The sequence below is a fragment of the Trachinotus anak genome, unplaced genomic scaffold, assembly GCF_046630095.1.
Source record: "Trachinotus anak isolate AG129_WGS33_773 ecotype Australia unplaced genomic scaffold, CSIRO_AGI_Tana_v1 ptg000011l, whole genome shotgun sequence".
Classification (NCBI taxonomy): domain Eukaryota; kingdom Metazoa; phylum Chordata; class Actinopteri; order Carangiformes; family Carangidae; genus Trachinotus; species Trachinotus anak.
In genome coordinates, this window is record NW_027273862.1 from 2,674,901 (window position 1) to 2,689,366 (window position 14,466).

Below are 14,466 nucleotides of genomic sequence, written 5' to 3' on the forward strand. Positions count from 1 at the left end.
CAGGCTTTATGTCAACATAAACTAACGGGCTGCTGACAGTTTATCTTGAACGAACAGACATGAAAGTTGTATCAATCCTCTGCAATAAAGTGTACTTTCCAAAATGCTGAGCTACTCTGTTAAAGGAGCTATTTGTAAGTTTTGCTCTTGCTACATAGCCAACGTTAGCATTAACGGCTGTTTACTTAATAGTCTAGAAGAAACATTACGGTTTCAGCACCAAACTTAAGTCCTTTATTTGCCTTTCTCCAGCAGCAGCAATGCCAGCGTTAACTTGTGTTAACTTGTTAACTCTTGCTTCTATCACGTCTGTTCTTCTGCTGAAGTTAGAACACTAACCAGCTAACCCTGGCTTGTCACTTTCTGATTGAGACACACTGCAGCTTCCAATCTGCTCTGAAGCTGCTCAGAAAGCGCATTATTACCTCTTGTCTTGGAAACACAACAATGACCAAAGCTCTTGTCAAGCAACAATCACCACCACCTCGCAAGAACCACATTCAGTGGCAGAGAAAACCTACAAATAGCCCCTTTAAAGCGGATGCCTGGATGATACACTCGGTGAGGACTTCATTAGGAACGCCACACTAACGCTGGATAGTTTCTCTCTTTGCTCTTACAACAGCCTCAGTTCTTTGTGACATGGATTCCTCGAGATGTTGGAAACGTTCCTTTGAGGTTCTGCACCATGTTGACTTGATTGTATCGCATTGCACATTCATGAGACAACTTTTGCTTTGTGAAATGGTAACCATTAGAAGATGGTAAACCGTGGCCACAAAGGGAAGCATGTGGTCAGCAACAAAATTCAGAGAGGCTGTGGTACTGAATGAAGATTGATTGGTATTAAAGAGCCCAAAGTGTGCCAAGAAAACATTCCCCACACCATTACACCACCAGCAACAGCCTGGACCGTTGACACAAGACAGGTTGGGTCCATGGATACATGCTGTTGATGCCAAATTCTTACCCTACCATCTGCTGCCTCAGCAGAAATCCTGATTCATCAGACCAGGCTACATTTTTCAGGTCTTTAACTGTCCAGTTTTGGTGAGCCTGTGCCCAAGTAAACTCACTGAGATCACATTTTTTCTCCATTCTGCTGTTTGATGTGATCATTAACTGAGGCTCCTGACTTGTATCTGCAGGATTTCATGCACTGCACTGCTGCAACATGATTGGTTGCTTGGATAATTGCTATATAATAGTTGATTTTTTTTCAACTGTTTTCATTTTTTTTCACCGAATGAAAACAGTGTGGTACCAAAGATTCGGACAGTCTCATTTCTCTTTCAAGAGTTGAATCAAAAGAGCCCAAAACACAAAGACTTATGGGTTCAATAAAATCAATTCATTTTTTAACATGTGATAGTGTTTCATGCTTGGCCAGTCTCTTTTAACTGCTCTGTTGGCCAAACACTGCAAACAATTACCATGTTATACCAATAAATTCTGAGTCCATGTGATTTTCATTTACTGGCCCTGATTTTCCCATAATTGTGTCATGTGGATGTTAACACACCATATGAATTAAACTAAACTCTCTGGGAGTTGATTGCAGACTATACCTCATCCTTCACCTAGCTACAGTAGCCTCATCTTCCTCCAGGTGGCCTGCTTTGGTTTTGCTGCACATGAAGAGATCAATGGAGGGGACTGGTCTTTCCATTACCAGGATAAGGTCCCCCACTAGATCAAAACAGCGTGAAAGGGAAACAGCAGCAGGTCTCCCAGGTGATTCAGCACCATCTGCTACTTTCACCATGAGGGTGATTTCATCATTGACCTCACACACCTTCCTATTCTGAACCTGGAGGCAAAAGTGCGTACAGAAAGCAAGAAAAATACAGTCCAATTTGTAAATGAGGACAGCAGCCTCTATGAATTGCTTTGCACAGGCTGATAAATAGCACTGAAAGTGACATGTTTCAGATAATAGATATATTTATAGCTATCTGCAAGACAGAAATAAAAGCCCTTTACTTAGCACTTTTACCTGGCAGTGAGATGTTAAATTGTGTGTGTGTGTGTGTGTGTGTGTGTGTGTGTGTGTGTTTGTGGAACAGACAAAGAAAGAAAATGTCCACAGTCTCAGTGAGCCTCTAGCCAGTTTAATAATCCATTGCCACACCTGTACAAGTAACTACATTAAAAGTGTAAGCCAATACATCTATAGTGGTTATTGTGGTAATCAGAAATAAAGTATTTTAAATTATTTTTAGAAAGGCTGTACTTTTGAGTTTTAAGAATATTACAAAATATTATATATGTCACAGTTTTTTTGGTCTTTATTATACCCTGAGAAAATGATGAAATATGGAGGGCCATCTTTGGCCACACTGAGAAAGCATTTCTCTTTTTACTGTATTTCATTAATAAAAAAAATAAAAAAGAAGAAAAAAGAACTATTCAAATAGGCCTTCACTGGAAACATGTTTTCTTTGCAGAATTAAGGTAAATCTGTTTCCAACTAGAACTGGCCCAGTCAGCTGCAACACTGAGGTAGCATAATAAAACTTGAAGACACAGACGATATACATCTGACATATAGAGACAAAATAGGTAGCCCAAACTGACTGACTGATCTTAACATAGATAGTCATGTTAAAACATAATAAAACATAATAACTTGGTCAGATTTTGCAAAAGTTATTACTTTAGAGCCTTTACGTATTACAAGCATCTTAAAACCACATTAAATAATACTGTACAATACTGAAACTAATGTACAAGACAAACTACTTCATGATACTGTTGTAAATCAGCTGTCAGTGTTTGAAATGACTTTGAACGCACTTTTTTCAGCTTGTCTTTCTTTGTGATTGTTTCTCAAACTGACAAATGTTGCTTCAATCATCACCAAGCTATAATATTAACTGACCAGCCAAAATATTAAACCAGTCTGACCCATTTCTACCAAACTGTGTTCACATGAACTGAAACGATGGTTTCCCCATGACAGGAAAAATACAAGAAAAAGAACTAGCAAGACTTAGCAGATTTTTTTGACCACTTGGGAGCTGCAGAGCAAAATTAGCATTCAGCTGGAGTTGTGTTTCTGGTCTCCTGACAAACTGAAGTCCAACATTCTGTCTTCTTTTAGCTCTGCCTTTGGTCCATCAAATCATGAGGAAAATATCTGCAGCCAGCTAGCTACAGATCCTGTGTGGAGATGGTAGAAACTTCCAGAAGGACACACATCACTACAGCACTCCACTGCTCTGGGTTTTAAGAGAGGCCTCTTCATGGAAGCTGCTTAGAGTTTGCAAAAATGCACCAGGACTCCCAGATTGTGAAAAACAAGATTCTTTGGTCTGATGAAAACAAGACTGACAAAGGCAAATGTGATCCACAAACTCATGGGGATTAAGAATAAATTTAGTTTTACAACAGAATACACACTTGAGTGTGCAAAAGTTAGTGGTATACTTAAAACAATGCCCTAGGTTGCACTCATGTACCTGAAGAGGGGCTGAAATGTTCAAATTAAGGCAAAATCCATCTTAAGACACTTGTCTGTTTGGAACAATGTTGAAGTTATGGTTTAAAAAAAACAACATAAAAATGATATTCACAAGAGTTTGTAACAGATCATTTTAACATAAGTCTATTTTCCATCATTTAAGATGTTGACAATAGTCATCTCATTTGCTTCTTTTCCTGCACCCTTTAAAGTTGCATTAATTGATTGTGGGTCACTTTGGAGCAGACACGTGGCCTTGTGTCTGCTCTAAACAGTTGCAACAATCAGTTGTGTTTTGGTCTTCACAAAATCCTGTGAAAAATATCTGGGTCTTTATCTTGCTAGATACTCCATTTAATTTCATTTTCATTCAATTTAAATATCAAACTAATATTTTTTTTTATAATGCTGCTTCATGACATCTCTGTTACCCCATTACTTTAGAGGGCACATTTCCACTGAAGTTCATACACCCATTCTTGGGTTGGTGAGTATGTGACTAAATAAAAAAAAAGAGACATGACTGGCTTCTTATCTATTCTAATGAGATTAATCCTTTTTGACACTTACTGGTCTTTTTGTTCTTTTTTGTCTTTTATTTCCTTTTCTGCCATATCATCAGATATGGCCATCTTAACCTTTAGAGTGCACTGCCCCACCCATGTGACGCTCTGGCCTTGGTAGCACTGCCTAAGGTGTGTTTTGGTCTGCACTGAAGTCAGTCTTTACACAATCTTGAGACACAGACCTTACATTCCCCCTTTTTATTCAGAAAAAAGAGACAAAACAAATCAAGACTAACAACCAAACTATCAAACTGTCTAATTATCTAACTATCTAAACTCTAAATCTAAAAGACCAAATAGACCAAGGCAGTGACACCAGCAAGAGGGTGGCCAGTAAAATAATCAATAAAAGCAAAAAATTAAATGTCAATAAAAGCAAAAGTAGTCAATAAATTCAGTAAAATCGGGAAAGGCTCTGCGATAAAAGTACATTTTAAGAGCAGATTTTAAAGAGCTTCGGGGCCCTGACCGTGAAGGCTCTGTCACCTTTTTAGCTTTGCCTCAGGAGCAACTAAAAGGCTACGAGCTGGTTCATATGCTTTAAAAGATCATATATTACAAGAGCCATATCCTTGCGCTTTTATTTTGAAGGCGGGGTCGCCTGTGTTCCGGTATTGTTCCGTGGGTAAAGCCAGTGCGGTGAGGAGCTGACCGATGAGTTTTAACGTGAGCGGAAAAAAAGATGAGAGACAAATGAAAGAGCGAGGGACATAGAGAGGCGTAGAGAAAGAGGGGGGAGAGAGAGGGAGGTGGAGAGGAGCGCTGTCGGACCATCACGCCGCTGCCGTAGAGGAGGGTGAGGCTTACTCATGCACCGTCGGCTCACGTCTTTGTTGCCGTCAAGACAGAAAGACAGTGTGGCGTCCATAACGGGAGCGCGCCTCTATGTAAAATGCACTTCGGGTCTAATCAGGCTGTAGGAGTGTATCCGTGCTGCCCAAAAACAGTCCAGTCTGATCGCACTCTGTCGCATCCCGGGTCTCACCATCCCCACTGAGGTCAATGTCCTGTCTGATGGTCTAGTGGGGGACTCGTACATTCGCTATTCTGTCTCTGTGCCCGGCTGAAATACGCTGGGAGTCATGTGGTCTTGCCGGGGGTCTGTCGCTTTCGACAGGCGGGACGTGATGTTTCACGTTACTCTGGCGGCAGCGTGACCTGGAGACGCCGCTGTGAGCAGGCCCGTCCACCCGAGTGTCAGTGCCTGACTGACCGACAGCGACGGAAACCAAACACTGGCGCACGTCGTTGTTTGCTTTGGCTCAGTTTGCAGCAGCAGCGCACACGCTGCGTGTGTGTGTGTGTGTGTGTGTGTGTGTGTGTGTGTGTGCGATATTTATTTGTGTGTATGTGTGTCTTCACTCGGTGCCTCCGTCATATCTGTGTGTGTAATCAGACACACTGCCCCTGTCTGGTTGCAGTGTTTCAACATGACAGCCCTGCGTCAGAGGAAGGGCAGCAAGGGGAAGGAGCACCCTCCCCTCGGTGCAGAGTTTCAGTCCCAGCAGTCCAACTGTTGCACCGATCATCACCCAGAGAAGATGTTGCATGGTGAGTGAGCCACCCTCCCACCCAGCTGATTCCCATACACAGCAGCAACAAAATGGCCCAGTGGCTGCAGAAAAGAAATGCCCTTCGATGGAAGGGGTGAGCATGGCTGGCAGCTATCCGCCCTGCTGAAGTGTCTGTGGGTCAGATCCAGCTCCAGGGTCGGTGTTCTGTATCTGACCCTGACCTCTGACCAGCTGTGGGTGCAGAATGGGAAGGAAAGTTCTTCGTGGGGTTTAAATGAAATGCCACATTTAGATAACTCACTCTGCTGCTGGAAGCCTGCTCTCTTACACCTTTCGTGCCCTGTGCATATGCAGTCACGCGTAGCATGTGTTGCATCCACAGAGGATGTGAGGCGTAATGAAGTGAAAATCTGTGAGCTTTTTTTCCCACATTTCACATATTAAAATTTAAGTCATTGAAATTCATGTCATGTATAATATATGAATAAACTGTATTTCACTAGTATCCACTGAATAGAAATTATTAATTTTTTTTTTTAATAGACAGTTTGACTTTTCATAGCAGCACAGGTGTCAAAAATAACATACGATTACAAATGATGGTCTGTATTATTCAAGTGTTTTTAAAAGACGTAAAGATTTCACTTGGCAGCAACTTAATGACATGCTAATGTTCCTGCAGGTGATTGGTCGTGGGGGGCAATAGTCTGGACGTCTGTTGGTTGGTCTGTGTCTGTAGGTCTCGGCCTGCTGTGCTGCATCTACGTGGCCACACTGCATGAGAATGACCTGTGGTTCTCCAACATCAAGGTAAGGACCCCTCACTGTTACAGCGTTTCACATCAGGTAATTATTTTGTTAACGCAGGGACACTTGAGTAGAACAGACGTGCTTTTTCCTGTGTTAAGAATACAGATGTCTGCTGTGAAAAAGGCCCATTTCAGCAACAGCAGCAGTAAAGATCAGCGGATGCAACTGTCATGTGTTTGCTATCAATGTGGCCTAAAGTTCAGAAATGGTTGCAAAAGATGAGAAGTGCTTGTGACTGGATGAGACCAGATCCAAGTTGCAAGTCTATGTCACCAATGAAGGCAATGACAGAGGCGGATCAATGTCTTTGTAAAAAGGAGAACTGGTATCGTGGGACAGAGACTGACGCTGCTGTGTTACATGTGATGCCTCTGATATCAGAATGCCAACATGTAATCTAAAACCACACACTGGGGTGGTGTAATAAAACGGGCTAGGGTTTCACAAGCTACTGTATTTAAGGCAAATTTAAATTGTCAGATTTTTTGAAGGTGGTTTTGTTACTTTCTCTAAATCGTGAATTACTGTATACCCTTTTTCCACAAAAATTAGCAGGTGTAAGTGGGTTTTTTTTAAATGCTGGTAAACCCACTATTAAAAGCCGATTAACCCCCTTTTCCACTGCCAGTTGAATTTGCCTCTCTGCTCAGACTGAGAACACACACAACTTCAAAGAGCGATGTCATCACATGCACTCAGAGCACACACACAGATGCGGTGGAGAGAGAGTGAGCTGCTAGCTGCTGTGCAGACTGGTAAAATGGATCTGTCGCGTCTCATTCCGGGGTTGGTGCACCCCTAAAAGTGTTGGAGCCTCTGTGCGAGATGCTTCGAACAGAGATTGTGTGTTTTTGAAACTTATTTTGGGGCTGCAGCTCACTCTTTCATCCCTGAGAGCAGTGTAGTGATGGTGTTTCTGGTTTAACAGCACTGTGCTGTTCTGGTCTGTTTACAGTTTCTGGGCTCTGGGGGGGGGGGGGGGGGGGGGGGGTTTACAGGTTCCTCCGGGTGTTGTGATTACGTCAATGCTGATCACAGCTGGAGCTCATAATTACCTGATAAATACCCTACTGCAGAGTCATTTGACCCGGGCCTCATGTTAGTGGGTCTTAGCCCCAGTGGAAAAAGGGCTATAGTGTTCCTGTTTACTGGGAATGATGGTGCACAATTAAAGATATTTATGGTGATGATCCGTTGCCAAGCCCTTTGTCCATTGATTGTGTACGATACGTAGACGTTTCATTGGTTTAGTAAGAACTATAAACTTAAAGTCTGTAAGTCTCAATGACACTTTAACACAAAGTATTGCCACAGGGTTTATGTCAGACCAGGAAGAAGGTCTAGGAATGTTGAAAACATATGGACTCCTTTATCTTTTTTATGAGGCTCTTGTTAAGGAGCAGCAGAGATGGCCGGGTTGATGCGTCTGACACTTTTATATGGAGGTTATCTCAGGTTTTGACATCCATGTGTAAGACTCATCAACCGCATCACAGATGTGGATATTTGCGGATGGAAAATGTCTCCCAGTTTGAACTTAGAAAGGCCAAAAAAATTCCACTCACATTTTCTGCTTATCTCAAGAGGAAATGTAGCTTCAATATAAATGCCAATCAGACACGTCCCCTCTTCCAGTTCTCTCTCTAAAATAGCTCGCGAACACGTCATAAACACTTCATCCTGAAATGGGGTGATTGTTTTTCCATACACTGCAGAGGATTGATTTTCAAGGCCGTTGAATGAACCACACGAAGTCTTGAAACACCGGGGCAACTGGTTGTTACACAGTCCTCTTTAGAGTCTGTTCAGTGAACAGCAGCAGAACATTGTGCCCTGCCAGATATGATGTCATTTTTAAATCCCTTTTGCAGAGCTTCACCAACACTCTGGTTCAGACTGTGATGCACATAGCAGATTTTGAGCTGGTTGACATGGCAGAACAGATTGCTCTGTCACCGTCATAACGGGGGCAAAATGTAAATGAATGCTGTTGCCGTGTGTCGTGTTTGCTTCGTTTGGAGGTGCAGGAATCGTCATGTGTTTCGGTAGATGTATGAGTCAAGTGAGGCAGGGAATGCAGGTCACTTTGGTTGGTTTTAGTCTCATGTAATGTGATTTGCATATGATGTTATGGTAATATAGGACGAGTTTTTCTTTAAATAAGCCAAGATCAAAACCCAGTGTGTGTCTGGACCGTGTTTGGTCAATGTGCGAAAGTGAGGATGTAGATGAAAATTGTTGTGGAACTGCTGTAAACAAGTACTCTCGATGGAAAGTAGATGGTAGATGAGGTAATACTTGAAAGTTTGAGTTTTCACAGTTTGGTGGGAGTTGGTCTTTGGTAGCTGATAGCAGAGTTTCATCCGCACATATTGGTTCAGATTTTGAAGAATTATCCTAATCACAGAACAGATTTTCAATTTTGTGCCGAGCAGAGGAGAGCGTGAGGAATCAAACAAAACAAATGAACACGTCGGCCCTTAAAAATCTTCCTCGCTGAATCCGTCTCATCTGTCTGCGGTAACTTGCTGTGCCAGCCAGGTGCTTCATCTGTTTCTCATGCAAATGCACAGTGCGTCTTGACCCACATCGAGACAATCTGCAGAGGGTAATTTGGGAGTTTTTGTCACAGGGAGACAAAGCAGCACATCCAGTTAATTGAGCAGAGTCCGCGTGGACACAGGCCGTGGTCCTGTGATGTCGTGTTTCTGCTTGTGTGTGTATGTGTGAAGGGAGGAGGCAAACAGATGCTTTCATTTATAATAAATGCAGGTCACTTTACTGGTGAACATTTCCCTGAAATGTTCCCACATAAGAGGGCTCCTGGCTGACATCATCACAGGTTGCGCACACGTGTGTGTGTGTGTGTGTGTGTGTGAAGCGTTTCCCTCTGTTAATGCTATCAAAGCCTCTGTCTAAAGCTACATTCACACGGAACTGGCTCAATCTGAAAATGCTCTTTATGAATAACAGCAACGTGCGTCCACACTAGCACATAGACTGCTTTGATTTAAGATCACTGTTAACACTAAAATGTCTTAACAATCACATCTCTTTCAATCTCTTCTGGTCAGCAAACAACAAAAATGTGCATCCTGGATAAGGCAGCAGGACACTCAGTCAGAGCTGCGTGTCGGTGGGTCGAACAGCTTCAGAAACCCCCTGCTGGTGCTGATTTTAGGTCGATGCCAAAAACTTTCTGAAACTGACGATCCAACATTCACACCCTTCTCACCCAGACCAGTCTCTCAGTAGAGACGGTCTGAAAATGTTGCAGCTTTATTTCTTCTATTTAAATGATAACAAGTCTCTCCAGTGTGATGGCCGTCTTTTCACTGGGTCCACCAGTGTGGTCATTCACAGCAGGTATACATTTCCAACATGGTCAGACGACACATTGCACAAACTAGTTCATTTTGCACAACCTGTGCTCAGACACACATTAGCACAGCTCCCTCATTCATTTCAATGAGCCCCCTGCACTGACACAGCAGGGGTGCGGACACAAAGCGCCCCAATAACAAAATGCAGGATCAACTGGCAGAAAAGGAAGATCCAGCTCAACCTATTCTCTCATCCAATGAGATGCTGTGTTTGCCAATTGAGTTTGTGCAAATGCATATTCCGCTTAGTTTTTCTAACATGAGCGGCATATTTGTTCCATTCATCTCGCAGTTGTACAGACAGAAGATAGAGATTGTTGAGGTGATACCCGCGGATCTATTACTCAAAACCGGCTTCAGAGGATTGGATTTCTGTTTGCACAGTTAAAGGCTGTGAATTAGTCCCTTTTCTTTTCCTGTGGAAGTTTGCTGTTCTCGAGCTGAGAAGCACTTGATGCAGCTGCATTTTGCTGGAGGATGCGTGGGGAACCCTGTCTTTATTGGATTTCATCATCTCGCTGGTACCTGAAACAACAGTGCTCCCATCAACTCAGCAGCTCATTGAGTGTGAGTGCGTTAAAGTTCCTTTAATGCAGATCTGTTTTTGTTCTCATCCCCTGGTTAAATTTCCGCTCGGTCCCTCCAGCTCTTTGTAATTACTGATCATGTGTTTTAATACAGCTGAACATTTAGCTGTTATCATTTACATAAATTTACATCTCTGTTATCAGACAACTAAATTAACATAAAATAGCGATTTGATCGGCTCATGACTGCTAACTCTCAAGAAGACAAACAGTAATTCTTGTGCTGCTGCATCGAGGTGTTGCTCGAGACACTTCTCTAAGACCGGTAGTCGTCTAACAAAATTAACATTAATACAGGTTAATGACAACACTGGGTGTGAATTTTTGTGTGTTTTCTAAAAGTTGTGCTCTTCACTACATTATGGTAGTTGTGTTTTCAGGTTGATCCATTCTGGAGACAGTAAAAAGCTCAGTTTTGGTGGTTTAGTGGGGCCAAAAACAGTGGGAAAAAGATTCACTTTCACATTTTGCTGTCTTAGTGTGGACACGCTCTGAATCCCAAATCAAAGTCCACATGCAGCACATGCGACATTGTCCAGCTAGAAAACACACATGCGCTTTTCCGAGCCGCAGCAAATGTAGTGAACTGCGAACACACTGTTGAGATGCTTGTGGTCATGTGAGCAGATGCTTGACCTGCTTTGCTGTTTCCTCCTCAGCTGATGTATTTCCTGCCCACTGTCTGTCTGTCTCTGTCTCACTTTCACTCTTCCGCTTACCGGCTCAGACACACACATGCTCTCTAAAGTGTGTCATGGTCAAGCAGGATGGAAGAAAACCATGAGACATGCTGGAAAGCAATTTGTAAGTTTTGAAGTCCCTCCTGCTTGGTATCAGCACCGGTTGTTGCTGCCCGACCTGACCCTACATGGCTGATGGGGTCTGGGTGTTGGCAGTCTGTGGAGAAGCTGCTGTTTCAAAGAAAGGGCAACATTTTTGGCTGGACAGGACATCATCGGTTGGTTGAGCGTTGGACTTTTCCCATTGGCTGTTGCTCTTTCAAAACGATTTGGTGCGAACAGTTTCTATTACTGGGTTTAGTCATAGTGACTGGGGTCTGTATTTACCTCAGCTGCAGAAGGAAACAGGTCTGTATTAAAGACAGATCCTTATTTTTAATTTCCTCTCTTTGATATATATATATATATATATATATATATAATATAATATATATAGGTCATACAGGTATTTTAGTATGATGCCTCGTTTTGATCCATTTGCCCTGTTAAAGTAGCGGCATTGTGTGTTAATACAAAGTCAACACTTCCTGTGAGTGTTTCAAATTAAAATCCCTCTAGTGTTTCAGTGGACAGAAACCCTTAATTTCCTAACAGGGCTTTTATTGCTGTGCTGATGTGCTGCAGTACGCACATCGTCTCATCTCTGGTTACTGGTGTTTCTGATTTTTTTTTGACTGGCCCACAGTTGTGGTGGCCCACCAGGATTTCTCCCAGTGCTCCTGATGGCCAGTCCAACTATGAGACAGGGTACCGTGCAAACATCACAGTCACAGCTTGTGCTCCTGTGACAATAGCCCATTAACCTTTGTGTTGACAGTACATTGTGCTGTCGTGTTTTGAGTTTATTTTCTATTAAATATTGGAATTTATAAATAAGTGATTTTGGCACGCCTGGCTGAGTGGCGCTATCCATGGTGCTGAAAGGGTGGATTTAATGCTAGATTATCATTTTTGTTTTGTTGTGTATGGTTGCATCCCTCATTTTTCCACATGAGGAAATGACAAAGCACATTGTCAGACTGGGAAAGAAATTCTGCCCTGGATTTATACATTTTCTTTTTTACACCCTGCACACCCCCATATACAGTCCAGCCATATGATTTCTACCTAGTCTTGTTAATAATCTCACATGTGGTTTCCTCGCTCCATGTGTTGTTGAGGGAATGTGGTGGCAGTGTTAGTCTGAGGTTAAAGGGTTTATTAAGTTCTTCTTGCTCCTTTGCTATGTCTCTCTTTCACACACACTCTTTACAATGCCTATTATCGCCTCCTCTTACGTATGCAGTCAGGCATCTGGCTTAATCTGCCCTCTTGAATTCATCAGGTGTGAAGTCATGTCCACGTTGGCCCCGGTGCCTAGCGGAGCTTATTTCAGACATGTGCTCACAGCTTGAAGCTGGTTCCAGATCCACAAACCCTCCGACAAATGTTCCCCGCATTTTCCGAATGATGTTCCAACATGTTCCCCTCGCCGCTCCCCACCCCCACCTCATCTTCTTCTTTTCTTGCATGCATGCATGTTTTTATAGACGAGAGGTCACCAGTAGTCAACTCTCTTTTCTTTCCCTCCCCCTGGCTTCTCCAGTTATCTGCAGCCTACCCTGTTGATACTGTAGCTCAGTCTCTATTTTGCTTTTGTCTTCGTACGTAGTAGCTGCTTTTTGTTTTGAAGTCTCTGTTGGAGTTCAGTGGAGATGGCGGCCGTTCATGTTCAGGCTCTGGAAGATATAAAGGCCAATGCTGGACCAACCCTTGGATTCTTCAAGCACCACATCAGAGAGACAGGAGTTATTCAAAGACCAATAAAAAGGGAGTGATAACAGAGAGAGACAGAGAGAAGAGGATTGATGCCTTCGGAGAAATGCACTAGCTTTCAGGGTAATGAGCAATGTGTGAACTTGTTAACTAGGCTTATTCTCTTTGACCTTAATTTAAATTGAGGATTAGCCATCTCATCAAAGTTCTTGGTGAAAAGCCAATGCTTGTTTTGCCTCAGGCAAACTCAAAAGAAGGATTGGGAAGGAAACTAGCTGCTTATTCCCTTGGAAAAAGCTTTTGCATATTTCCTTTGGCAAGGAACTTGAAGCGATTAAAAAGCTAATTTATTTGGACTGACTTCAAGAAAAGAAAAACACACCGCATTTACATTTATTACAGTAATGGATTTGGATCAGTTCTATAGCTCAACCCAGGAGCATGCTGTTTATCTACCTGGATTCAGCTCATCAAAGGATCCAAGAATGTATTGATAATCTCCGTCTTCTCAGGCAATGGAGCTTCGTAAGAGAGTAAAACTGCTGGAAACTAATTTGGGCCTTTCGCAAGATGATAGCAGTCACTTGACTTGGGGGACAGCGAGATCAAATGCCAAACAGAAGAGGGGCGTTTATCTGTTTGGAGGATCAGGTTCTTGTTCCGGGTCAGACCTTCCACCCCGGTGGTCTTGGCGACGGTGTGTTTCCATGGCAGCAGGGCTGCTACTGGCTGCGCTGCTGGCACTGGCTCAGGCCTGGTGTGTTAACAGCATACATGAGAATCTGCTGTGGTTCTCTCAGCTCATGGTAGGAGTTACTACTTGTATTGTTGTCACCATTTTAACTTGAGCCTTAAATTAAACAAGCACATCTGAGACAAGCTCCACTCTCTGTAGCTGAAAGGGAAAAATGTTTTGTTATTAAACAGGACCTAATCATCAACCATGTTCGTTCTGGTAAGAAAAACACTTTCATTCATTTCTGTGCATTCACTTTTTGAGAACTATCACATGAATCGATGTGTGGAAAAGTGCATAATGTCTTTAAGGTTTTTGACAAGCAGCATGTGTCATCATCGGCATGTCAATCATCAGCGACTCGTCATCAGAATCAGTGACTTGTTGAGTAATTGCGGGGTCGAAGGTTTGATCCCCTGCTTCATCTTGTCCTGTTCACATGTCACAGTGTCCTTGAGCAAGACACTAAACCTCAAATCTTTCCTGACGGACAGCCCAGAGGCATTTATTGAAGTGTGAGTCGAAGGATGAATGAGCGGCAAATTGTAAAGTGCTTTGTGTGCTCAGTTAGAAAAGTGCTCTGTGCGGCACATAGCAGCAGTAACAATGAAAGGTGAGGTATAAACAGAGGTCCCACTACCAACAGTGAACCTGGATTTGAGAACCACTGGTATATTGACTAATGTTTGATAAGCAAACCCTAACCACTGTGAGAACTGCTGACGGTGACCTTCTGACCTTTTGCTGGAGAATGTCATCTCCTGCAACATAAAGAATAATACTCAGCAGTATCAGTGACAGCTGTGTCCTTCGTACAAGTTGAAATGTCTGCTGGGAAAAAAAGCCCATGGAAAGAAAAGGCAGTACTTTATCCATTGCACGGCCTTTCTGCTAACAGTCCCACCGTGCAAA

The 14,466-nt window shown here is 42.8% G+C and overlaps 1 protein-coding gene across 3 annotated transcripts in view; it reads left to right on the forward strand.

The window, feature by feature from the left end:
• The first annotated feature begins 4,631 nt into the window (after positions 1–4,631).
• dpy19l3 (dpy-19 like C-mannosyltransferase 3) overlaps positions 4,632–14,466 on the forward strand; it is a 66,335-nt gene continuing 56,500 nt past the window's right edge. For 2 of the 3 annotated variants that reach the window (XM_071488144.1, XM_071488146.1), the window contains exons 1-3: positions 4,632–4,825; positions 5,451–5,580; positions 6,226–6,353. In XM_071488144.1, coding sequence (XP_071344245.1) covers positions 5,460–5,580; positions 6,226–6,353 — 249 coding nt within the window. In that variant the 5' untranslated portion in view covers positions 4,632–4,825; positions 5,451–5,459. Of the gene's footprint in view, positions 5,028–5,450; positions 5,581–6,225; positions 6,354–14,466 lie in introns of all 3 variants that reach the window. The other variant, XM_071488145.1, reaches the window with a different exon arrangement.